This window comes from Porites lutea, chromosome 4, assembly GCF_958299795.1.
Source record: "Porites lutea chromosome 4, jaPorLute2.1, whole genome shotgun sequence".
Lineage (NCBI taxonomy): Eukaryota > Metazoa > Cnidaria > Anthozoa > Scleractinia > Poritidae > Porites > Porites lutea.
This window is the reverse complement of record NC_133204.1, coordinates 46,890,239-46,915,998: the sequence shown is the minus strand read 5'-3', so window position 1 is coordinate 46,915,998 and position 25,760 is coordinate 46,890,239. Positions and strand designations below refer to the sequence as shown.

The 25,760-nt window shown below is 39.4% G+C and overlaps 2 protein-coding genes across 2 annotated transcripts; both read left to right on the top strand.

Annotated features, from left to right (window-relative positions):
* The first annotated feature begins 1,952 nt into the window (after nucleotides 1–1,952).
* LOC140933842 (proton-coupled folate transporter-like) lies at nucleotides 1,953–20,996 on the top strand. The gene is made up of 7 exons (XM_073383504.1): nucleotides 1,953–2,090; nucleotides 13,170–13,412; nucleotides 15,326–15,638; nucleotides 17,507–18,049; nucleotides 18,722–18,805; nucleotides 19,398–19,557; nucleotides 20,419–20,996. Exons 2-7 carry the CDS (start codon nucleotides 13,191–13,193, stop codon nucleotides 20,576–20,578), a joined length of 1,482 nt encoding a protein of 493 aa, XP_073239605.1. The 5' UTR covers nucleotides 1,953–2,090; nucleotides 13,170–13,190; the 3' UTR covers nucleotides 20,579–20,996.
* LOC140934770 (uncharacterized) lies at nucleotides 2,365–10,475 on the top strand. The gene is made up of 5 exons (XM_073384340.1): nucleotides 2,365–3,173; nucleotides 4,831–4,920; nucleotides 5,498–5,587; nucleotides 6,421–6,510; nucleotides 8,257–10,475. The coding sequence occupies exons 1-5, from the start codon at nucleotides 2,681–2,683 to the stop codon at nucleotides 10,473–10,475; spliced, it is 2,982 nt and encodes a 993-aa protein (XP_073240441.1). The 5' UTR covers nucleotides 2,365–2,680.
* Nucleotides 20,997–25,760: the final 4,764 nt, after the last annotated feature.

Here is a 25,760-nt window from a genome sequence, read left to right as displayed (position 1 = left end):
AGATTTCTCAATCACTCGGTTTGACGGTTCAAGAAAACTTAACTGTACCTCTCTAATGTTGGCGCGAACAAAAAATTCGGAAAAAAACCATTATTCTTAACTCATACTCAGTAAGGATGCCGTAAAGACACAATTTACTTTAAGGACACTTAATGTAGCAAAAGTTTTTTTGTGTGTGTGTGTCTGCACTTGTCTATAAGTTTATGATTATAGATCATTTTTTTCAAATTTTATGTTCCCATAGAAACGCCATAAATGAAATATTAGAAAGGCACAGTTTTATCTTACTGAGCACTCAAACTGTGAGTTTGGGTATCCTGTGCCGATAGACTCATTTTCTCAAAATATAAGATAGAATGATTAACAAATTGTTTAAAAGAAGAGAATCTAAATGACAGCTGTGGGCAGCAGGAACTGAAATCAATATCAAATCATGAAAACTGTATGGTATCTGAATCGTGTTACAGTGCACACATACTTTGTCATTTGTAGTGTTTAGTTTAGTTTTGTTTTTTGCTAGTTTTGTTAGAAAAAGGTAACATAAAGCTTATTTAAAAACCGTATGTTGCTTTATTTGTATTTTATTTTCAATCAACTTGCATAAAATTAAAGTTCTTGATAAAATGTGACCTTTTAGTTATATTCTCAACGTTTTCTTAAACTTTCGCCTCCACGGCTAGCCTGGTAACGTATACGTCTTTCCAGTCCTCTCCACAGGCTAATGCACGGCTGGAGGAACTACAAAGCCGTTTTCAGTACACACTTTTAAAGATCACTCCCTCCACCGTTAAAAAAGGCTGATCCTAGACTGTTTAAAGTCCCTTTTTTTACCCTGAAATCGTCGAGATAAAGCCGCCTTTCTTAAAAAGGTAGCTACTGATCTTGGCTTACATTGACCGACTCTTTCCTTTATTTCCGCGGTGCGTTTAAAAATCAAGAAAGCCACCAGTTATAGTAAGCACCCATATTGTCTCTTCGCCAAAAGGGAAACAGCCTGATCTGTTGCTTACCCTCTCACCCCTCCGTTTCAATTAACTTAACGCCACGCATCTCTGTCTCTCCCATCATCGGGAAAAAGAACTCTGATAATTGCGCCTTGCACAGAACAAAAAAAACGCGGACGAAAGTTAACATTTTGTTTGAATTTGAACCGAAATTAAAACATTAACATTCAAATCTGTGAAACAGCCTTTAGTCATGACGTTCTTAACAAAGGGTGGTCTGCCTGTGGTATGGCGCGACAAAGCCGTGTTGTAATCAGCTTGTGTAGGGAACTGGGGCGAGTTTCAAATTCAAATTAATCGATAAACTGACACCACCATATAAAAGGTTATGTTGAGATTGGTTTTTTGAACAATTTTGGTGCTTTAAAGTTGCACAGGGTTCAAGTTATGACTCTTGAAACATGGTTAAAGATCCATACAAACCTCTGTAATTTTGTGACAGCGTCCCCCAAAACCATATAAACTCTTAATTTTTTTCACGATTTCTGTGATATTCATAAAAATGGGCAAACGCAGTGATTTTCGAATTAGTTCCTCCCAAGTAGTAGATGCATGACGAATTTTACAGTTTCAAAGAAAACGTTTATATGGTTTTGAGGGACGTTTGTATGGATTTTTAACCATGTTTCAAGAGTCATAACTTGATCCCTGTACAACTTTAGAGCACCATATACCAAACAATGATCAATCTCAACATGACCTTTTAGAGCGGTTTTCACTTGACTGTCGAAAGGGATTGGTTTTGGTTTTACTACGCCCTTTGGTTGGCTAGTGTATTTACTTTGGTTTTGGTTTTACGACAGTCAAGTGAAAACCGCTCTATATGCATATGATGGTGTCAGTCAGTTTATTGAATTTGAAACTCGCCCCAGTTCCCTACGCAACTCCGAAATAGCCAATGGCGCGAGCGTGCTTCGTACTAAACGCATTGAGCACGCTATTTATACGTCGAAGCAATCGTCCCAAGGCGTCTCCCAAGTGCATCCATTACTCAACAGTACAAGATGAAGCGTTAACCATGTGTTTTATAACGTAGATTCAAGAAAAAAAACGTTTGAATTTGTTAACCTATAGTAAGGAAAAGAGGTGAGTGTTGTTGTTGTCATCTGCGCGAGCTGTGCGAGCTATGGCGTGTTTGCAAAGTTTTTTCTTTCAAAAAGAATTTTTCGGTGAATTACTGAACAGTTTTCCGGCACCTCAATTTGGATTTTGCCATCTTTTTGAGAGTGATCTTAAGCGACTTGAGTAAACTTTCTCTCAGTTTCAAGGCAAAAACATAACTGTGAGGTAAACAGACGCGTACTGGTACAATAACAAATAAGTTCACTTCCGCATTTGATCGCTTCGGACAATGTTATAGCGGAGCTCTAGCGCGCGAAGCGCGCAGCGGAGCACCATGGGTAACAAAATGTGGTAAACTACCCATCCGAGAAAATTTGGTAATCACGTGACCGTACACCGACCGCCCGACCGTCCGTCCGCACCACAGGCATACCAACGCAAAATTTCGGGTAGTCTGTGGTAAGGGTTTTTTGGCGCGAAAACGAATGGCAACCCGCGTTTTGTGAAGCATAAACAACTTAGAAGTTAAGGAAAGTCAACTCAGAACAAAAAGAAATTTTTCGTGACGGTTGACGTCTTTTATACATCCGTATTTTCTACATTATTTATTTATTATGCCCTCTAGTTTGGAGTATAGAGATAAAGAGAGGCAGAGAAAACGAGAAAGTAGGCGGCAAGCAAGCCAAGCTCAACGAGAGAGAGAGCGGCAGAGAGCTAGAGAAAGGAGGCGAAACTGCTCTGACGAGCAACGGGAGAGGGAGCAAGAAAGAAACAGAGAAAGGAGGCGCAATTTTACTGATGAGCAACGGGAGAGAGAACAGGAAAGGGACAGAGAAAGGAGGAAACATTTTACTGAGGAGCAACGCGAGAGAGAGCAAGAGAGAAACAGAGAAAGGAGGCAAAATTTTACTGACGAACAACGGGGAAAAGCGCAAGAAAGAGAAAGGGAAAGGCGACAAAATTTCACTGAAGAGCAACTGGAGAATGAACGAGAGAGAGCAAGAGAAAATAGACGCCTAATAAGCGACGAGCGGCGAAGAAGGGAGCGAGAGACAGCAAGGAAAAACAGGCGTCGTGTAAACGAAAACGAACAAGAGGGAGGAGAAGGTGAGCTAATTTTTGCCGAGGTTAGCTTTCTGTTATATGAATCGGGGATTTTACGAAAACAGAGGTAGCTTTTGTTTTGTTTGTTAATCAATAACCTCTTTGTATAAATTGCATCAGTTTTTTTGGACCAATCACCACACGTCATTTGTTGTCACGCAGTCTAGAGTTGATACCTTTATCATCCATTGAAGTTGACCTGTGTCCTCTTCATTGAAGAGAAACGATGTGATTGAAATTTCACTTTAACAAGACAGTCGCGTCCAAGATAAAATTATAGAGTAACCTTATAATTCGTGCTCCTTGGTGTATTTTCGTTGTCTCTGGCGCGGAAAATAAGGTAATCTTAAATTGTATTAATGAAATTTTATCGAAAATTATAACCATTGCCATGTGTCCGATGCATCGCTGAATGAATGATAACTCCTTATGTAAATTTTAGGCGACTCTGGCCTCTGTGACAAGTTAAAATGATTCAGTGTTAGAGGATTGTAAATTATACGGTCTGTGAAAGCGTTGTTATGTTTTTTGAAAAGAGAGCAGAGAGCACCTTGAATTTGAAGATTTTCAATGTTTGTTGAAAGAGCGTTTTGGTGCAGATTGTTCGAGCTTACCTCTATTTGTTTTATTCAGGGTAAACAGAATTTGAAGGATCTATTCTCCGTCTTGTAATTGAAATAACTTTTATTATTTTACTATAAATCTAGGCTTTTCCATTTTGTAGATACCTATCTTCGAGTGTTTAAGAATGTGTATGGAGATCTATGTAAATAAGGAGGGCAGCCAGGGTTAGAAATTATTTTTGAATGTTGACAGGCCAAACAAATTTAAGCTCGGTCATGTCTAGTTACTAACCGGTCAAAATAAATTATTACCTGCCAAACAAATTTTAGCTCGGTCATGTCTAGTTACTAACCGGTCAAAATAAATTATTACCTGCCAAACAAATTTTTGCTCGGACCGGTCAAAAGACAGTAAAAACTCGTAGGTAAGAACCTGGATTTTCCCATTGCATTAACAGGTACGTTCTTAAAAAAGTAGTTATTGGCAAAAAATTTGTCTATTTTTCTAAAATGAAAAGGTTCTTATTTTCTGAAAGAAAAAAAAATTGCAGATTATGTTTCCCAAAGAGGTTCACCTGAATATTTTCCAGGTGTATAGAATTTTTTTTATAGATTTGAGAAAATAAAGATGTGTGTCAAATATTGGGCTAAACAGGTTCTTGTATAGAGGGGGCCTAATTATAACTGGCAAGTTTAGCCTAACAGGTTCCTAAAAACCAGGTTCTTAGTCACAGCTAGGTTTTTACTGTATTGAAGACATTGTACTTTGCAGTAATAGCCAAATTAAGACAAAAATTATGTGATCATAAATGCTCAAAAACTCCTTGTGTTGAGAGATGGGGAAATAATATAAACCAGTTTTGAGGGTGGTTATCAAGTTGTTCATTCATTGGAGGGTACAGTGTAGTAAATAATATTTCCAGGAATATTGTCAAGCTCAGCTCTTTTTTTCTTAAAAACAATTCCCCATTAGAGTTAAACCAGAAATTACAACTTTTGGCTCAGTATTGTTCTGACATGTTTTCTTTGAACAATAGGTGTATGTAGGGGTGAGGGAAAATTCTTGCCCAACTAAAGATTTTATCTTATCTTCTTAGCCATGGAAGAACATGAAAGTCAGGTCCTCCAGGTTGAATGTAGCATGGAATGCTCTCTGCTTGGTGAACAAGAGCAAAGTCACTCAGCAGGTACTGATATAGTTCTTGGTAGATGGTATTTATTATAGAATTGCATAATTGAGTAAAATCACGCATTCTGATTGGTTAACGAAGAGAGGTATTCAGTGTGGAATTGCGAGTTGAAAACGAGGCTAAGGGATGTTTTTTCGCATCTACGTAACAACTATCGTCAAATTGTAACACAACAACTGCAAAAAAGGTTTTCTACGATGTCATTTTAAAATGTTTTCAAGATCATTGTCACCTTTTGTATATCCTTTCTTAACATACTGTAATGTCGCCTGGTCCTCCACCTACTGTTCCAGCCTAAACTGTATTTACCTTTTGCAAAAGCGTCTAGTGCGGCTCATAACAAAAGCTCACTATCTAGCAAATACCGCCCCTTTGTTTAGCCAGCTTAAAGTCCTTGACATATTTAGTATTAATTCATTTTCTGTCACTACTTTTATGTATTGTTATCACCATAATCTTTTGCCTAGTAGCTTTCGAGCTGGCTACTCTAAAACTTCTGGAGAACACTGAACAATAGAAATATATAAGAACCAATGAGCCTCAGGTGTCACAATCTGCTTGCTTATCTTCGTAGCCATGGAAGAACATGAAAGTCAGGTCCTCCAGGTTGAATGTAGCATGGAATGCTCTCTGCTTGGTGAACAAGAGCAAAGTCAATCAGCAGGTACTGATATAGTTCATGGTAGATGGTATTTATTATAAAACTTAATAATATACATGGAAAAATTTCTTGAATGAGATTGGCTTAGAGCAGTGCAGTTTTTAGTAAACACAGTAAAAGACAAGGAAACATAATGCAAAAATAAGGAAATAAAGTGCAAATTTCTCAGAGAATGAAAACCTGTGAACAATCAGTGTTCTCCAGAAGCGCAGGCGACTGGTGGTTTTGCTGCCTACTCTTATGACTCAAAACAGTAAAAAAAACTGTCTGTACCTTTTATCTTGAATTTTTCAGAAGGTCCTAAAAGAAACAAAAACAATAACTTGTCGTACAAAAAGCTCTTTTGCTAATGGTGTTATCGATATATTTACTGAATGATTTTTGATGAGACATTGCCAGATAATATTTTTAATTGTAAAATATCTAAGACAGTACATGCATTCTGATTGGTTAAAAACCAATAGTTTATTGTGCTGGTAATCTCATAGTAAACTGAAACATGCTTTAAAGTTATTTTATAAAAGTAAAAGACCACATTTTCTATGGATTTACCAGCATGATAACTCACTTGGTTCTTGGGAGAACTCTGGAAAAGCTTATAAATCACGAGCAAAACTTCTCAGATCTCTGGGCTTAATGTCCCCAAACCCCTCCCTTAGATACAGTACTCTCGCTTTATCAGTGCTTGGTGTCAGGCACCAGTTTCTTTGCTTTGGGAGCTGGCTACTCTAAAACTTCTGGATAACACTGAACAATAGAAATGTATAAGAACCAATCAGCCTCAGGTGTCACAATCTGCTTGCCCAATTTATTAAGATTATATCTTATCTTCTTAGCCATAGAAGAACATGAAAGTGAAGTCCTCCAACTTGAATGTAGCATGGAAAGCTCTCTGCCAGGTGAACAAGAGCAAGGTCATTCAGCAGGTACTGATATAATAATTATTGATTACAGAAGATGATATTTATTATGAAAGATAATAATATACATGGAACAATTTGTTGAAAGTGATTGTCTTAGAGCAGTGCAAATTTTAGTAAACACAGTGCAAAAATGAGGAAAAATTATGCAAATAAGAATAAAAAAATATGTTCTCAGAGAATGAAAAAATGTGATTAGCTAATAAACAATAGAAATATATCAGAACCAATCAGGTACCACAATCTGCTGGTCACCCCGTGGGAAGCCAGGTAGGTAACTTGACGAGTGGAAAAATAGCTGGCATACAAAGCAAAATTTAGTTCTGTTATGACAAAGTACTATTGAACAATTGAAAACAAAAATCAAATATAAACGTTGTAAACAGGACCATATATTGATTTGATGTTTGAAGCTATTGTACAAAGAGAAAGGATTTTCAGAGAAAATTGAGAGTTTCTAGGATGCCAAACCCAACAAACTGCTTAGTGGAGTCCTTCTACATCAAGACTCATGAGTAATATAAACAAACAAGTGGGCAACTATGTGCCCAAAATGGTCTGAAAATTAATTATTATGACAGCTATGGACACGCATTGAAAGAGTTAAGGATACACCTGTCCATAACTAAGGACAAACAATTCAGTTCCTTGATTTTGAGATGCTAAAATAAATGCGAAACAACTAAGTATGTGTTGCAAAATTAAAGCATACAAAGGCAGGCAGGAAAGTACATGTAAATTATTTCATGTATATTATTAAAAAGTAATCATATGACTTTTCTCACTCAATGTGGAATTTATTTGCACTCATGTGTTTTTCAAAAAGCTCAAATTGCATTTGCCCTTTAATTTAAGGCTCATTCAGTTTTGATATTTTTTGAAAAATGGAAATTGAACTCAAAGGCGAGTGACTACTTATGCAAACACTCATGCCCAATTCACACGCTACCCATTCACACCAACTAAACATGTATTAAAATGAAAAACAGACACAGAAAATTGGACCTCAGATTCTCACACAGGATTCAAAATAATGACCTTCAACCATTCTGGTAATTTGCAAGAAACTTAGTCAGTAAGCAGCTATTATAAAGCAAACAATTTTAACTTTGTTTAAGCTTTGGTGTGAATGGGGTTAAGTATTTTGTGGAATATAAATGAAGAAGAAAAGGGGAAACAAATGATAACAATATTTGTAGTGAATCATGAAAACAAATGCCTGTATAAGATCCTTGCAAATAAGGGAGCGGACATGCGGACAAAAGTACAACCACTTAAGGATAGCTCCATGGTGAGAATAGGTTCAAAATAGTTGTAGCACAGCATGAAGGTCCTTTCTACAAGTACAATTTGTAGCAGTTTTCTTTATAAAATGAGATAATGTTAGTAAAGCATGTGATAGTCAAGATCTATACATTACATCAAAAGACTGATGACTGATTTATGAAATCTCAGTCAGTAGTTATCACCACTTAGAAAACGATTTTCAAACCTTGTTCTTTTATCTAAGGTTTGGAAAAATACTGTGTATTTCCTTTTTGAAATCAGGTTCTGAAATCAGTAACACAAGCACCATTAGGTAGGCAGGCTGTAGCCTGCATAGCCCAAGAGTCACAATTCTATTAATTCTTCTCCTGTAATTGAATACCCCAAACAACTTCACTTATCCCTCAGGCATGCTAAAAATAGAGTCCACTAGTGCCACTAAGCTTATATTGTGTAGTTGGTAAATAAAGATAATTCATTTACTAGGAGAAGAGATGGAAAGGGACACCCTTGTAGTAGAAAATGCCCCAATCGAGGAAGCAAGCAACGTGCAGGAAACACAGCAACCTCTTCCAGAAGTAAATAATAGTAGCCACCTAGAAGATGACCGCCTTATTGCTAGAGCAAGGGCAGTTGGTGTGGACTATGAGTTTGCAAAGCCTGGTGAAGTGGAAACGGAGGATGACAGGAGAAAAAGACAGCGGCGAAACCAAAGAAGAATATCAGAACAAGAGAAAAGGTTGCGTGAAGCCGTTGGAGATCTACCACCTCCTCCACCTGCAGGGTCTAGTCAGCAAGAAGATAATGCATACAGTGCTATTCGTGCATTTGAGGTGGAGCAGATGACTTATGCATTCTTTTTTTGTGAGGTCTGCAAGGAAAGGCGATTGGAGTGCAAGGGCACGAGAAACATGTGTACTCGCTGCAGAAGAGATAAGAAGGTGCCAAAAGTTTGGTCTGGTGAGAATAACATGGATCCAATGGCTGTTCCTGAGATTTTGTCTAACATGTCAGATGCTGAACAGATGCTGATAGCCAGGCTAGCACCTACTGTGCATGTACACCTACTGAAGCATGGAGGTATTGCCTCAAAGGGACATTGCATTGCTTTCCCACAGGCTGTGCAAGAACCAGCCACTATTCTTCCACGCCTACCAGCAGAGGTGGATATCATACGCGTGAGAAGACAAGGAAAAGATGATACCCATAAGGACTTCAGGGTTAGAAGACACCGTGTTGAAGGAGCCCTTCGTTGGCTCAAGGACAACAATCCTGCTTATGGTGATGTTGTTATTGATGGTGCTCGCATAGAGAATTTACCAGAAGATGGTGAGTTGCCGAATTTGAGGACTGTTGAGTTCTCTGAAACAGAACGCATTGATGACCAAGGCCCTGCACCACAACAATTGGATGTTGGGGAAACAGACAGCACTGATGACTCAACAGTCTCTGGAATTATTCTTCCTGAGCCTGGAGTGAATGTGCAAGCACAAGTAGAAGCAGCCATAAATGAAGTTGTTTCTGAATCTCGGGAAAGTGAAGCTGAAGAAGCACAAGGAAATGTGCAACGACCAGTGATCCCTTGGCCGACCACGGGTACAACACCAGCATCAGAGTTTACCACTCCCTACTTTTTTACGATGGCATTTCCTTGCTTGTTTCCCCATGGAAAGGGTGATTTCCACATAAACCGGCCAGTGACATCTCCTTCACTGCATAACTGGGCAGAGCACCTGCTGTGGTACCAAGACGGAAGGTTTGCGAGGCATAAGGTGTGGAAGTTTGTTGTCCACAATATGATCATGAGGAAGCGTGCCCTGGAGCAGAGTCGGTTCTTTGTTGATCAGCAACTTGGTGACCCACACATAACTGTTGCAGACCTGCAAGAGCGACTTGCGAGAGGTGACACTTTTACCGACAAGTTGTTGTATTTTGGCGCAAATCTGCGTGGTACAGCTCAGTACTGGCACCAGAGACGCAGAGAGCTTCGTGCCCTTGTGGAGTTCATGGTCAATGAGAAGCGTGGGTTGCCTTCATTTTTCATGACTGGAAGCTGTGCCGAGTTTTACTTTCCTCCTCTTAGAAGGCTACTGGAAGAGTACATCTTGCAGACGAAAGGCGAAGAAGTCAACCTTGCTGAAGATAGCAATGCCCGCTTCAAGGCAGTACAAGAAAATACTCATGTAGTGGTGAGTTACTTTGACCTGCGTACCCAGGCTTACCATGAGAAGATACTGAAGCCGGTATTTGGTGTCTCTGATTATTGGTACCGCTATGAGTTTGCCAAGTCCCGTGGTCAAATTCATTGGCACCAACTCAGCTGGAGGGAAGACAGGCAACCACATCAGCTATTGCATGAAGTTCGTGAAGATGGTTGTGAAGAGGAAGAGTATGCAGCTAGACTTAGTCAGTGGGCAGATGAAACCTTTGCCATGACAGCATTACATCCAGCTGGCAATGACGAAGAAGGGCAGCCAAGAAAAGACCTCTGGCCACCACCTGAGGGAACGGCTGAGCCCATATCAGATGACAGAGATCCCTTAGTGAAGATGCTAATGCAGATCGCAGCAACACAAGATGCAATACTGGAGGATCATTTGCTTTTAGTAAACAGGGTTGGACTCCACAGTTGCTCTGATTACTGTTCCAGTCCACCGGCAGACCGATTTCACACCGCAGCAAGTGGTTGTTTCGCATTTAGATGATACTGTTGGGAGATTTTGTACCGGAGTGAAATTCTCGCCGTGCTGCAACGACCGGGGTGAACTGACGCTGGAGTGACTTGTGCCGGCATGGTGGTATTATGTAAACAAATGTAGAGCCATGAGAGGGAACCAGAGTGAACTTGCGTCAGGGCGAAAGTTGCCCCAGTGTCATGTAAACATGCACCCCTAAGAGTGTACACCATGGAAAATTGTGGTCGATTTGTTAAATAGATTGCTTTAGCTATTATTATTGTTATTATTATTATAATCATAACTATAACAAAATTCTCAAATCTGATTGGTTCTCAACTGCCCTGATTTCAGCCTTCATAGGACAGTTTAATAGGACAGTACGTGTCATGCCTAAATTGGACAGTACGCGCCATCACGCACGCGCTTAAATGGCTTTTTTTTTCATTGTTAGCGAAAAATCTTGGAATTTCTTGTGTTTTGATTTAAAAAGAGCCCTATATATCACAAATTTTGTTAAAGTTATGATTAACTGGTAACAGAACTTCGTGTCATCCAATTCGATCTGTAATCATACTCGTGATGAAACAAATCGGACTCCCGCTACACGGTCGTCCGATTTTGTTAATCATTCGTATGATTACAGACCGAATTGGACTCCACTCAGTCCTGTTACCATTACTTATTATTATTAGTATTATTATTATTATTACTATTATTACATGTAATAACTTGGAAGGTCTGCTTGAAGCAATGACAATTAAATAATCATGACCATAAAGGAAATATTTAACTGTTGTGATGTAGTTGACTCAGTTACATAACATTTGGTTTCCAGATTTATATTCAAAGTGTTAAGCGAAGGATTTATAAATCTATTTTTTAGAAAGAAAGGGAAATTTGACACCATTTCCAAGGGGAAAACATCAGACTTTGATTAGTCTCCCAAGCAGCTATTTTTGACTCATCAAGCAGCAAAACGCTTAACAAATGTGGTTGCGTGGTAGACTACAACTTGATACCAACTGGCAGGTATCAGTTAGGCTATATTGTATTATAGTTATTATTACGTAATGAAATCGGGAGCTCCGCTTTTAGGCTTGGCTAAATATATATATTAAAACGATTAGTTCATGCCTCATCTGCGCGTATGTCGAGATATTGAGCACTTGGGAAGTTTGGAGAGCACGAAAGAGGCTAGAGTTGCTCGAGGCGCAACTCCTTCCAAGTACTCACCAATATCTCGACATACGCACAGCTGAAGCATGAACTAATTGTTTTATAACATTGTCATTATTTTTGTACCTCACAGTTATGTTTTTGCCTTGAAACTGAGAGAAAGTTTACTCAAGTCGCTTAAGAGTCTCAAAAATATGGTAAAATCTGAATTGAGGGGCCGGAAAACTGTTCAGTAATTAATTTACCGAAAAATTCTTTTGGAAAGAAAAAACTTTGCAAACCACCACCCTTTGTTAGTTGTGTTCCTTCGTGTTCCTTGCGTTCGGAATCATCGTTGTGTGACGGGGGGTGGAAAAATAATAAATAGGTAAACTCGTGACTCGGTTGCACAATCTCGAAGGAATGTGAGCTGACTCATCTATCTGATTGTGGGTTAAAAATTCATTGTTTAATCAAAATAGCTGTATTTCCATCCAAACTTTATAGTACACTTGCGGAGCACAGTTGCGGAGGTATGTTTTTGTTTAAACGTTTGTTATTTTTTCCTGCACACGTACTTGACTCAGCTGACTCACGCCACCGAAAACTTGGCAGCTCAGCCGATCGCTTATGAGTTCTTATGCAAGTGTGGAAGCATATTGAAATCTTAGGTTTGTATATAAGCAACTGATTGAAGTCCTATCCGGCTATTGTTGGATGAAAGACAGAACTAATTCAACTTTCTCATTCGCCATCTCGCTATATATTGTCCAATGCATGACTTATACAAAAGCCGTTTGGTTGTTGTTTCACTCGGAATATAATGTTTCCCGCTACTTTGGCCACAGATTTGTCAAGTGAAGCTTCTCACATTGCCTTGCTAACGTGTAATTTAACTGCTGTACTGTGGATAAAGTCAGTATGCTGAAACAGGAAAGTTGCATAGTGGCGAAACCTTCATGCAGCTACCGGCGGGGGGTGAGGGGAAGGTGGGGCAGGGGGGGGGGGGTGGGGTGGTTGGGGGGCTTTGTTGAAGCTTCTCTCTTGTATGGCCTGCTAGATGCTGGATAGAGCTTGGTTTTTGTTGTCTAAGTCCTAAAACAGGGTATACAATTTCACACAAGTCTGTACTAAACAAGGTATATAATTTTGGGCAAAGACAGAGTGCATTATGTTCTTTGTCTTAAACAGTCAGGGGTAATAAAATTGACACTGTTGTCCTAAACAGTGTCTGAATTGTAGAATATTTTTTGCACTAAACCGGGTCAGGGTTTCAAACTCAAAGCAGCTCGCTTTTACCCCAACCCCCCTCCCCTTTTGGACGTGGCTGACTGATTTAGTGATGATGATGATGTCATGGAGTGTTTTAATTTCCTACATAACACTCAGCCTATCAAATGTGTAACAATTAGCACCTGTAAAAAACATTGGAGTGGACTTAACACTAGCCATTCTGTTATTATAGCAATTTACTGCCTTTAGTAGTTTGACACTCAGGGATTGATAATTATTTTTTTATTCTATTTCATGATTAACCTGGTTATAATTTTGTTTTCATCCTGTTAGGTTAATCTCACTTGCATTGCCATGTCAACAACAAGAAGGTTGTCATGGAGGATGATGCTTACAGTGGAACCAGTCATGTTTTTTTATGCATTTGGGTTCTTTATGAGCATGCCGATAGCTCAGCAGTATGTATACAAAAGACTGAGTGAGGCTAGAGGGTTTCCATATCACTTTCAACAAGATGATGGTGACACAGGTTGTGGTTTAAAATTGAATGATACAATGAAGAAGCTTGAAAAAGAGGTATAATCTTTAAGGTTTTATAGTAGAACCCTGCTGCTAAGTTTTAATAATGCCAAGATAGTGCACTATTCTGTTATAACTCCAAAACGACTTCTCTTCTTGATAGCAGTAACATTATAACTTTAATGCCTCATCGCGAACAAATCTTACAGACTTAAATCTAACTACAGTTTTCTTCAAGAGCAAAAAGCACTTTTTATGACACCTCATAATACTAACACAACAAAATGTCTTGGGTAGGGTCATAAGCATTACAAGTCTAGTTACACAGGGGGTTGAGTCATACAGAAGCGGTTTTGGGTCAGAAAACACTCAGCTCACACACATTTATACAGTTTGACTTGTATAGGGCATTTCTAGTGTAAACATGGTAAAATTTACTGAAATTTTAAACCCAAGTGAAAAAAATAAGTGGGGAGTTTTTAATATTGGGAGGGGTGCTATACTGTCTTAGTTTATGATCTCGTGCCTTTTTTGCTTCCTAATTGGATCATTTTGGTTGATAATGAGTGCAGCACAATGCAGAATACGTTTACGGTCACAAGGTACAAAAAATACCTTGCTGGATGGCAAACAATGCAGTAGAATGTTAAAGAAGAGGGTATATTATAGCTTTTTTAATGATCAGGGATGTCACTAAGATTTCAAGTTGCCGGGTATAAAATACAACAAGTAGGCGGGGAATCAGACAGCTAGGGATTTCTTTTGGTTCTATTTTTCTTCTATTTTCTTACGAAAGTAGCTGGGGGCCACATTTATAATAGCCAGGGGAAATCCCAGCTGTTACCTCTTTGTTCTGTTTTTGCCCCTAAGCTGTGTTGTTTGCCAACCAGCAAGGTCTTTTTTGTACCATGTGACAATATTCTGCAAAAAAGCCCATAAAGATGCAATCACTATCATTGATTATATAGTCACGTGATCTTCTGCAGTTGTGAAGTTAAAAAAGCCCAGAGCATAGTTAATAGAGTGGAATGATTATGAAGCCTGTCAGACCCTAATGTGTTTTTGTGGGCTTGACCTGTGCACTTTATAGTACTCCTATCATTTTGATCTTATTTGCTATTAATAATGTCAGGTTAATTGCTCCATGGACAAATTTATGAACAAAAAACAAAGGATTGTGCACTGTCAGCGAGCTGACATAAACTACTGTAGCACCGTTGTTTCTTTTCTTTGATGTTTGCCACCTTTCATAACCAGTCACCTCTTAGTTAAATAAATTATGTTGAGAGCAAGGACTACTCTTTTGATTAGCCTGTACAGCTAGCAATTTTTTTGGTGTGTTTTTTTTTTCTTGGTGGTTCGATCATAAAGTAACAGATACAGCCATGTAAAAGCCAAACCGTCGCCACACCAGAAAACGATCGGGGAGGGGTTGAAGGGAGGTTATCTTACCCCCTTGCCCCCTCACCTAGTTATTTTCTCATTTAACCTAGCATGCTGACTGTCAAATACCAAAATCACACCAAAAACCTACCAGCTACACAGGCTAGAATTGCTTACTAACAGCAGACCAAACAATTCAACCAAATAAATAATTATTAACGGATCCAAAAATATGCTACACTTCTTATTGGTTACTCTCTCTAACAATCTCTCTAACTTTCATAGGATAAATTAATATAACTCTACATAGTAAACCGTAGGAACCATCCTCCTAAGGTTTTCTTCAGCCCATCCCCTAGAGCAACAAATTAAGTAGGAGAGAACCCTGGAATTGAGGTTAAATCTGTAAGAAATATAATGATCTGGGCCCAATTGTTCAAATATTGGATAGCACTATCCACTGGATAAATATCCAGTGGATTAAGGTATTAGGGAAATTAATTGTGTCACCCACTGTTTAGAGATTTATCCAGTGAATAGCGCTATCCAATTGTTGAACAGCTGGACCCTGGTGCTATTTACAACAGGTACAGACATATGCCTCTTATGTCCAACTTGGCATTGTGATGTTTTCTGCTCTTCCATCCATCATCATAACATTGTTCATGGGAGGTTGGTCAGACAAGGTCGGCCGACGCCCAACGCTCATTGTACCTGTCCTGGGCGGTGTTCTGGATACGGCAGGTGTACTTATTGTCATGATCTTTGAGTTGCCTATTTACTGTTTGTTTGTTGGTGCCTTTCTACATGGACTTTGTGGATATTATACAACCATAATCCTGGCCTGTATGTCATATATCGCAGACACAACAGATCAAACACAAATTGCCTTGAGACTGAGTAAGTGAAGTTCCCTCTGCTTATGTGGTCAACAGTGTCTTGATGTGCAGCAATTCCAAATTTAAAAAGGATATTCTCCCAACATTAAACATGTAGAGGAAATAATTAATGAGTGGTAACTATCTGATAGGATGAATGACTCAATGCAAAAATAAGAGAAGATGCAAATCCTGATACTTACTTAAAAAGTGTTTCAACCTGGAAAGAAAATTTTAAATTTTCGATTTTGATCAATGTATTTATCACTAATGGCGATTTACTTTCCCATTGCCCTCTCTTTCGTGAAGATGGGTGAAACGGACTGCTGTCAGACCGATAAGAAAAGGTCATCACTTAACTCACCTTGTTAACTGGGACGCAAGATCACGCGAGATCACGCTGAATGACTATTCATACCACACCCACCCGAATCCGATTTTTTTTAAAATCGCATATATATGTTGTGGTTCAGTTTTATCCTTGGTCGTAAATTTTACTATTTGGTTATGAAGGGATAGGGTAGTTACAGTGTGTTGAAATGAAGTGGTGGTTGTGAAAAGTCTTATCAATAGTCGAGAACATGTTTTCACTTATTTTAAACATGGTTGGACTTTTTGTTTAGGACTGTTTTTCGCTTATTTTGTTAATATTTGTATGGAGAGAACATGGATAAGGCCAAAAGTTCATTTAGTATAGAGAAGGGGGTATGAAGATGTTGAGGGGTGGGGGCTGAAGTTTTGTGTGTGTGCTCGGGGGCTTTGAAAAATCTGTGAGGTCAAGGGGAGGGCGTAAAATCTGGCTATAGAACTAAGAGCCTAATTACATGAGCTGGGCTGGCTCGCTTTGCAGAGATCTCGGCGCCTTAGTTAAACCCAACAAAAATCAACTTTGCGATAATATGACAACCGAGCCAGCCCGGTTAGCTGGGATCCCAGTATTGTGATGCCGGGATCTGGAGTGGAAATTTTCCAAGGAATCACGCTTGCCGGGCGGCCCGGAGAATGAACCAAGCGATAAACAGGACAGCGGGTAACACACTGTTCATGCGCATTGCTTCCCCGCTTATGTGATGAGGCCCTTACTGTGAGTTGTATTGTCACGCACTTTGCACGTGAAAGCTTTGGAATTTGCCGCTTTCGTGTGGTTAGTCTCCCTCGCAGCCGTTTTTAGTATCGTAACGCAACGCTCCTCCTCGAGAACTTGAGAATTTCAGAACGCGGGAAAAACCACGTTGTTTACAATATTCTGTGATTTGAGTGGTCACATACTAAACAATGTCAGTGATCTGATTGGCGCAAAGACTACAAATGGAAAGGAATGTTGTTTGAATGTGAGCAGCCGTTTGTGGGGAGGAGCGTTGCGTGACGATACTGAAAACGGCTACTAGGGAGACTATCGTGTGGTTCGTGTATGAGAGAATACGACTTAATCTAATTACCCAAGGATTTTAATAATAGAACGCGGTTTGTACTTAAAGATGTTGGACTCTGCCCCTTTTACGGTTCGATCGTGAAAGAATGCAACTTGTTGACGAGGTCATTTTGCTCGTAAGATTTTAAGAAATCACCTCCTTTCCGAAAATTTGCAATGAAATTATGCATCATTCAATGTTACCCTTTAACAATTATCTCATGCACGAAATCATGGAATTTTGACAGCGCGAGGCAGACATTCGCGTCGCTTGGCCTGTTTACGTTCGCACGTATTGCGTGCCTATTGCAACTTTGAATCAAAACAAACGAACTCGATTACTTTATTTGGGCGACACCCAAATAATAAGATTTAAACCAAGGATAAAATTAAACCGCGACATGTACATATATTTTTTTACACAAATTGGCCTTGTTGCTTAAGCCCCCTATTAACAATCCCTTTTTTGTTGATGGCAGGTATTATAGAACTCATCATATTTCTAGGAGGCATGGTCGCTCAGCTATCGAGTGGCTTGTGGATTGAGAAACTGGGATTCACTCCACCCTTCTGGTTCATATTGGGGTGTCACGTGACCTCTCTGCTGTATGCAGTATTCATCGTGCCTGAATCAAGACTCGAGTCCACCGTAGAAAGAGGAAAACTGTTCAGCCTTGACAACTTTAAGTCCTCTTGGAGAGTTTACCGCGAAGCCTCAGGTTTTAGAAAACGAAATCTAGTTATCCTGACAGCAAGTGTTGGTATAACAGACATAGCTGTGATGAGCACCAGCAGTGTCATGAATCTTTACACGCTACATTCGCCGCTCTGCTTCACGCCCGAATACGTGGGCTATTTCTCAGCGTTCCGTCAATTCATGCACGGCGCAGGTGGAGTTACTGCTATCAAAGCCTTTGGAATGTGTCTTGCTGATGTCAATGTCGCACGTATCGCTTTGTTGTCGTATTTAGGCTTCTTGGTGATGCTTGGATTTTCCGAAACGCTTCTCTTGGTTTTTCTCAGTAAGTGTTTTTTAAGACTTTAAAAGGGCTCTACCTAGATTCTAAGACGAGGACGAAAACGAGGACGTAACTTTCTCAACACTAAGTAGTGCGCCCCTTTTGAACCAGCTTCGTCGTTTTACTGCGGGTTCACCATCATAGTTTGGGATCAGGAGAGGGCTAAACTTCCTTCAATAAAATATAACGTATAACGCTTACTTTTTTATTGACAAAAAGTACGATGTAGCTTTCCGGGAAGTATATGTTTTTTGAGAGTGCGCGAAATAACTTTAAGTTCCATCTCGTCCTCGCGGTCGCCCTTGTCCTCTAATCTAAAGATCGCTTTTGTAAAAGAGATCTAAACTAACTGGCGGCCTTCCTTTTGCAATAATTGTACCGTCATCTGATAAGCCAAATACCGTTTATCTTGTTTTAAAAATAATGCTTTGAAAGGTCCCGGGAATTAGAGATCTTAAGCAATAACGACGGCGACGAAAGGAGAACGTAAAAAAGTACATTTCTTTCACGTCATTGCATGGCATCCAAACAAAAGCAGTGTAGCGGGCAATTTCGAAATATCACTTGTGGTATTTATGCCAAATATCACTACAAATCATGTTATTACCTATATTAATAGAGGATTTATGGTAAAACGTTAGTGCCTGGGATTGAGTACATTTTTTTTTCTGTCAGGTCCCATCGTTGGTATATTTGGCGGTGCAGGACCCCCAGTAATAAGAGCAATGATGTCAAAGATTGTCAGCTCGGATGATCAAGGTAAACTTACTCTAAGCAACGGAAGATAAAATGGATCAAAATTCTCCTTGCGTCATCTTATACCAATTATACCCTTTACCTCCACATTCCAATCGACCGATCGCGCGCTGGTTTGTCGAGTACTCGGTCGATAAGAGACCATGGAAATGACGTAATGGACGTCAAAAACTGGAAAATATTAACTGTTACCTCCAGCAGATTGGTTACTTTGCTGATAAAGCGTGATTACTGGTTTCTTTGTCAATAACTCGTTCCTAGGCGTGTCTCTGATGATTATAAAGTAGCGCGTGGTGCGTAGTGGGAAGGTGGCAAAGAGAGATCCTCTCTCAGGCCCAAAAATCGTAGTTGCACTTAGCAAGTTTTCCGTCACAATTTGTTTTCCTTCACGGTAGTCTAAATGGAGAAAAAATGGGCAAAGCTTGCAATATTTTGCTGTTTACTACTAAGGCAAACCAATTTTGAGGGAAAAGGTGCTACTGTAATGATATATTGAGGAGGAAAAACATTCTAACCTTGTGGTATTTTATGCTGGTTGCAAGTTGTGAAAAACTCTTTTATATTCGTGTTAGATATGTTTTCTTATCCTTTTCAGGCTCGCTGTTCTCCGCTGTTTCTTCAGTTGAGATGCTTTGCACATTGGTTGGAACCGCCATGTTGAACTCATTGTATCCAAAATCATTGAAGTTCAATGCTCCTGGATTCGTTTTGTTTTTAGCGGGCATTTTTCTGCTATTGCCGTTTGCTTTTACCTTGTAAGTTTACTGGCTGAATCATAATATTTATATTAGGAAGCTTTATAGCAACCCACGAAAAAAACAATAGGTTTAGTAAGATGAACAACAATTTTGCACGGCAAACACACTTTTTGGTGCACGCCGGATTACCATGTGAAATTTGAGGTGGAAGCGACAAACTTGAACAAAGCACCACATTCTGATTTTTACTATTTTAGATAGTTCATTTTGAAGTGAAATGCCGCAGATTTCGGAATGGTTGGTAGCAATATATAACTGTCTACTTTCTTTTTATTAAAAACTGAGTCATTGGAATGATGCAGTTCTAGAGCTCTGATTGGCTTAGCCATCTTGGTATATGAGCTATTATACCATGCTCTCCAAGTAAGGTAACTGTGCGTGCCTCCTCAAAATTAAAAACAAGCTGAAAATCGGGGTTTTTTTACAAATTAATTCGGAAGAATTTGATATTTTGTGGGCGTTTTTAATAAATCAATTATTCCACTCGCGCTTGTTGGATATGAGATGATAAGGGCCTCGTTGGCTTTCTTCCATCTCATATCCAACGCACACTCGTGAAATAATTGTTAAATATACTATCATGGTAGCTATTGATACTGTCTATTTTGTTTATATACTATCAATTTTTTTCTACCTTTTCTGACTTTTGAAGATCTTAGCTGCATTGTAAACTGTAGGTTGAGTTCTGGTCGTGTCAGAGTTTTAGTCTGAGCTCTGTAATAGCTCCTTATTTTATACTTCAAGTTCTATAACCTTAGTACGCATTGTATAATTAGGTTAAGTTTTTTGCATGTTTGATCGGATTGCATAATGCACTACTCATCAGTTATAACTCGTGACTAATGTTGTTTCTTGTAGCTGTCTTAAAGACCACTCCATGTTCAAAAAGAAGGGGTTGATGGTCAACAAAGCAAGTGAATATGAAAGGATAACAGACAATGAAGAAGAAAAAGAACCCTACTCCCCATCTTCGTCTGGTGACGTATCTGAAGATTCACCAATCATTCCTGCTTGTTAACAATGAAATATCTTTGAATGACATTAAATGTTGCGGATATGCCAGCAAAATAACCAAATAAAAGCAAACTTGACGCCACAAGATGAAGGTCGTTTTACATCGATGATCGGATTTGTGGGCGGACTGTGCCAATGGTTTTGAAACTGATATAACTATAATCAGTCGTAATTAGCAGATGATTCATCAATGGCAGAGACATAACCTAGTACAATTGAAGCTCCCTTAAGCGAGATGGAGTGGTCGCTGGTCACTGCTTTCCAAATTCTCCAGGTTTTGTCAAGGCAGCCGTAAGTGGAGCTGCCCGCTCAGTCCGTGAAGAGAGAGTTACCACTGTATAAAGCCAATGTTCCATAACATTTTAAAATTAAGATCTGTTTGGGTTATACACAAAAGATTCATTATTGTTCTGACCATGTATTATAACATCGTACCGTAGCAAGCAAAACAAAAGACCCAAGCCGGCCTTTTGATATGAGTCCAAGCTAGGGCTGTTGACGAGTCAAGCTCACTCTCTCGTATGAACGCAATGAAGGCAAGTATGAAGGCAAGTTCTTGGAAACCACCCTGGCTCGGTTCAAACGTGGCTCATAAGTTAAGAAGAGTCCGAAGAACACCCCAAAGCGTGACAATTCCACAAATTTGAGGGAAAGGCGATAAGCGAAGATGGAAATGTTTTCATGATTGTCATTATCGTCAACCTTACAAACAGTGAAACTAAAAATCTAAAACGGATTGACCAGTCTGTCTACAATATCCTTTGACAGTTGAGATCTGCAAATGAGTCCACGAATAATCTTAAATAGAACTATAGTGAAAGGTCTTACGTAGAAAAACACTTAAACAACGTCTTGTGCAAACGTGATAAGAGGACGGAGAATTGTTGTTGAATTTGTTCAATATAACTATGGTTATAGATATAAAAACTACGATAGCAAAGACCGGGCTGACCGCTGGGCAGAACAAGACGAGGAACCCAGTTATCAAGTTTATTTAAGACGGAATCCTTTAGGAAATTGAGTAATTTTAATCTTCAGTGGACAAAAACCTTGTACCAGAATAATTTAAAAAATATTGCATTCTTTTTTACATTTTTCAAGGGCTTAAGATGTAATAAATCATCTTTAGTAACACCAAAGAAAATTTCTCATGGAAGTCAGAGAAAATGAATGTCAAAGTTCACAAGAATTGTGATTACACAGGTAAAATTCTGAAAATTTCATGTGTAAGATGTAATTCTGTGAAATTTGACATTCATTTTCTCTTTTTCATGAGAAATTGTTTTTGTTGTTACTACACATGATTTATTACATCTTTAGCCCTTGAAAAATGTAAGAAAGAATGCAATATGCTTCTTTAAATTATTCTGGTACAAGATTTTTGTCCACTGGAAATCAAAATTACTCAATTTCCTGGTGGATTCCGTCTTAATTTCTTCCGAAGTTTAGTAAACAATAGAGGGTAGGTAATGAAGATGACAGACCTATGGAGCTTTGCCCAGTTATATATATTGTTATTTAATGGATGGGATGATGTAATATTTTAATGTATGTTTTAAAAAAAATCTACAAGAGACAAGTTGAAATAGAAATAAAATTTAAAATGGACTTTAACAGTTCAATGGAAAGGTAGTCCTCCGGAGGTACTGCCGTTTTTCCGAAAAAATTTCCACCGGAATAAACCGTTCCTTTTGAATTCTCACCGAAATTACTGGGTTTTCCACACAAATGGTAAGCGCTGAACGGACTCTCTCTTCCCAGCCCCCCGCCTGTTTTTTGCATCAGTTTGATTGACGCAAATCTCTGCACATTACTAGCCGGAAAAGGCTAATCGCAGTTGTGTTCATCGACCACACCAACTGTAATTCTCAATCCTGAAGACAGCTACTAGTGGATGAGAGATAAAAAGTGTGTGACAAGAGCGTCTCAGTTGGGTTAACCGTTGGCCTGCCCTAGGTACCAGAGGTTTTTTTTTCCTCACGTGCGGCGCCGCCTCAGTGTTGGCCGCAGGAAACTTCCTTTTCCCCGCTTTTATCGAAACTACGGAACTAATGTGGCTTACCAGTGCCAGGCTCACAAGAGAAAGCGAAAATTCATCGGTATTTTTTAAACCACTGCAAAAACCGTGTACGATCAATCTTGCTCAACGTCGGATCCAAAAAGATCGTGATCAGTCAAAATAGATCAAATTGAAAACGTTACAGTCAAGACGACTTTTGCAGGGACTGATCAAACAACGTGAAATAGAGTTAAGTTGCGATATGAGTTGTACCTTACGCAGTTAAGTTCAGGGGAGTTTACTGTTAACGAATGCGTGTATTCTTTCTTACAGAAATTATGTTCATTTATGGCGGTTTTTCAGCATTTTTCGCATATCACCATATTTACGTGGATGCTGGTGGAAGCTAATTAAGGAATTCATCTTTACGTCAAACTGGTGAAAGTATTCTCGGTCCAGAACCTTTACATCGCATATGTCATCATCGGCTGGGTAATCGTGTCATTCTTATCACTCAAAACACACCTGCAACCTAGTTTCCAGGCTTCCTCCTGCTCAATAGCCCACGTTCGATAGATTAAAATTCTAAAATGACGCTTTTACGAACAAACTGTTAATTTTTCTCTATCCTATCGTTTCTCAGAAGAGACTTGCACAAAATGAAAACCAACCAAATACAGAAATAAGACCAGAGCTGACCAGACTTCGAGTCATATTAAAATTTTGATATACCGAAAGAGGGCTATTGAGGTGTGCGCGTTAAAACTTCGTGACATCCGTCCCTAAGAAGATCTTTCACTCGCTAGTATCACTTCGTGACGAGAGAAGCACCCTGGGGACGAGTTTGATTGAATGGACAGGCCAGTTTATCACGTGATTAGCTCTTTTTTACTAGGCTCTTAGATGAGAGATTTTCTCTTTTTTGCCAAATACGCACTTAAAACAAAACGCGAGGTCAGCTGTGATTACCTTCATTAATCCTTGCTGGTTTTTGATAAAATAATTTTCAAACCCAAATACATTCAGCACGAATACCTTATACTCTACCATTTCCTTCGCCTGTTCGACTTCTGTCGGCTTCATGTAAAGTTTAAATTCCGTGATTTTTATATCATCCAACTTTTGCGAACGTAAGCACCTCCCTCCTTTCATAAACCTCTAACTGCAAAGTGTTAGTATTGCCCCAGTCACGTGGGACTATTCAAGATGCAAAAACAAAAAGCCAGCTTTTAATCTGTAACTGTTTCCAGGTTTTCCTGTGGTTATCGTTGGGCTGATAGCAGCCATTTGGCCTCTGACATATCATATGACCAAGACTACTACAAAGACGTCATTTGCGGAACAAAGAAACGTCCCGCGGAAATTAAACGCACCAGGTTAGTTAATATGACCCATTTATGTGCAGGTTAGAGCAGAACCCTTTTTCTGCTCTCTTGTTTCACCCACAAAGAAAAGAGTTCTTTTCTCGGCGGGTGAAACAAGAGCTAAGACGCGTCTGCTCTCGCAGGCTAGGTGGTGTAGCCCTCCCTTAACATAACGCTTAAGAGAGTGAATGATTTCCGTAAATCTTCTATTAAGCGCCCTCCTCACCTCTCAAGTAAGCCCCTTCTCTCCAATAAGCCCCCCTTTTCATGGGAAGAACATTTAATAAGTCCCCTCCCTCCCCTATTATTATTCACTAATGATAGCTGTATCAATCTATCACGACTGTAAAACTTCGCGGGGACTGCAGATCAGGGATGGTTAATTCACCAAATAGAATTTTCGATTTGTTTTTGATCCCCGGCTGCAGGATCTCCAACTTTTTATACTTGAGCTTTGCCTCTTTTTATTCTAATTCTTTATGGAGAACTGACACTGTTGTCTTTGCTAAATTAAATAAGCTCCCCTCTCAAGTAAGCCTCCCGTCTCTATTAACCCCCTCCCCCCTCAAATGTGTTTGAACTAAATAAGCCCCCCCGGGGGGGGGTAATAGAGGATTAACGTTTGTATATGACGGTACAGCTGAGTTGGTGATTCTTGTCCCAGTACTTCTGTTCTTTATACTATAATAAATCTTCAGTATGTTTATGAAAGCACACGTCATATATAAGGGATACAAAAAAGTGGAATTTTTTGTTGATTTTCTTAAGGTGTTGGCTCCACGATGGCGAGTGGCTGTACAAAGCACCAGTCCTGACAATCCTATTGTGAAGCCGCGTCTTTTCCTTTCAGCAATACATCTTGTAGTGTACCAGTCTTCGTTTAGTTTTACAGATAACTTATGGTAGCACGCAAGCTTGTATCGACTTGTAGGTACATTGTGCAAACTGTGACGCAGCTTGCAAATCAGGCGTCTGTTTTCCTATGGGCGGGGAACGTGAAGGGAGGGGAGGGGAGGGGACTAGCGAGCACTAGAATTAGCTCAAGTATGAGTGAATCACAGGAGGAAGGTACGGAATCCACTGGGGCCCGGGGACAGGTGATAAAACTCCGTATTTTTCTCTCTCTTGCGAGCAGTGGTTTTTCCAGGCCACTGCTCACAGGGTACCTCCCCTCCCTCACCTCAACGTTTGCTGTCCATGCATCGTGCCCTTAATCTCTCGAGTTACCTTTTACAGCGGTCATTAAATTTTAATTCATAATTTTGTCTTTTTCAATCCATGTACTACTCCAAAAAAGGCAGATCACTCAAGTATACTTTAGCTAGTGTATAGTGACGTCTTCTGTAGTAGACCGGAAGTTACTTATTAATTAATAGAATAACTCAGTTACGACCGAAGGCTACCAATTGTATCATCTAGATCAGGCATACCATAAACAGAAAAAAAAAAGGAAGCATGAATACTCCCTAACAATATTGTATCATTGCAGATCAATGTCATTATCTTCGTGGTTCTGTTAAGAGTAATATTTACTAAGATATCAATCAAGTATCATAGTAACCATGTCCAGAAAGCCAAGTAAGTAAAATATAACAGCATCTCAGGTAAGCCATCTTCTTGGAACAAAGAATGTAACTCTTTTAGTTTCGTTTTAGCATGGGAGATTTCCTTTCGATTCTCTATTCGCCTTGAAGATCAGTTTCCTGTTCAATTTTAAATCCTTTCGATCTACTGATAGGTAGAGTTTTTTTGAAAAAGAGATCCGCCCACTAAACTCACCGGTTCATAGTGTGCTTTGCTGATCCGTTTTCAAGGTTTGTTTC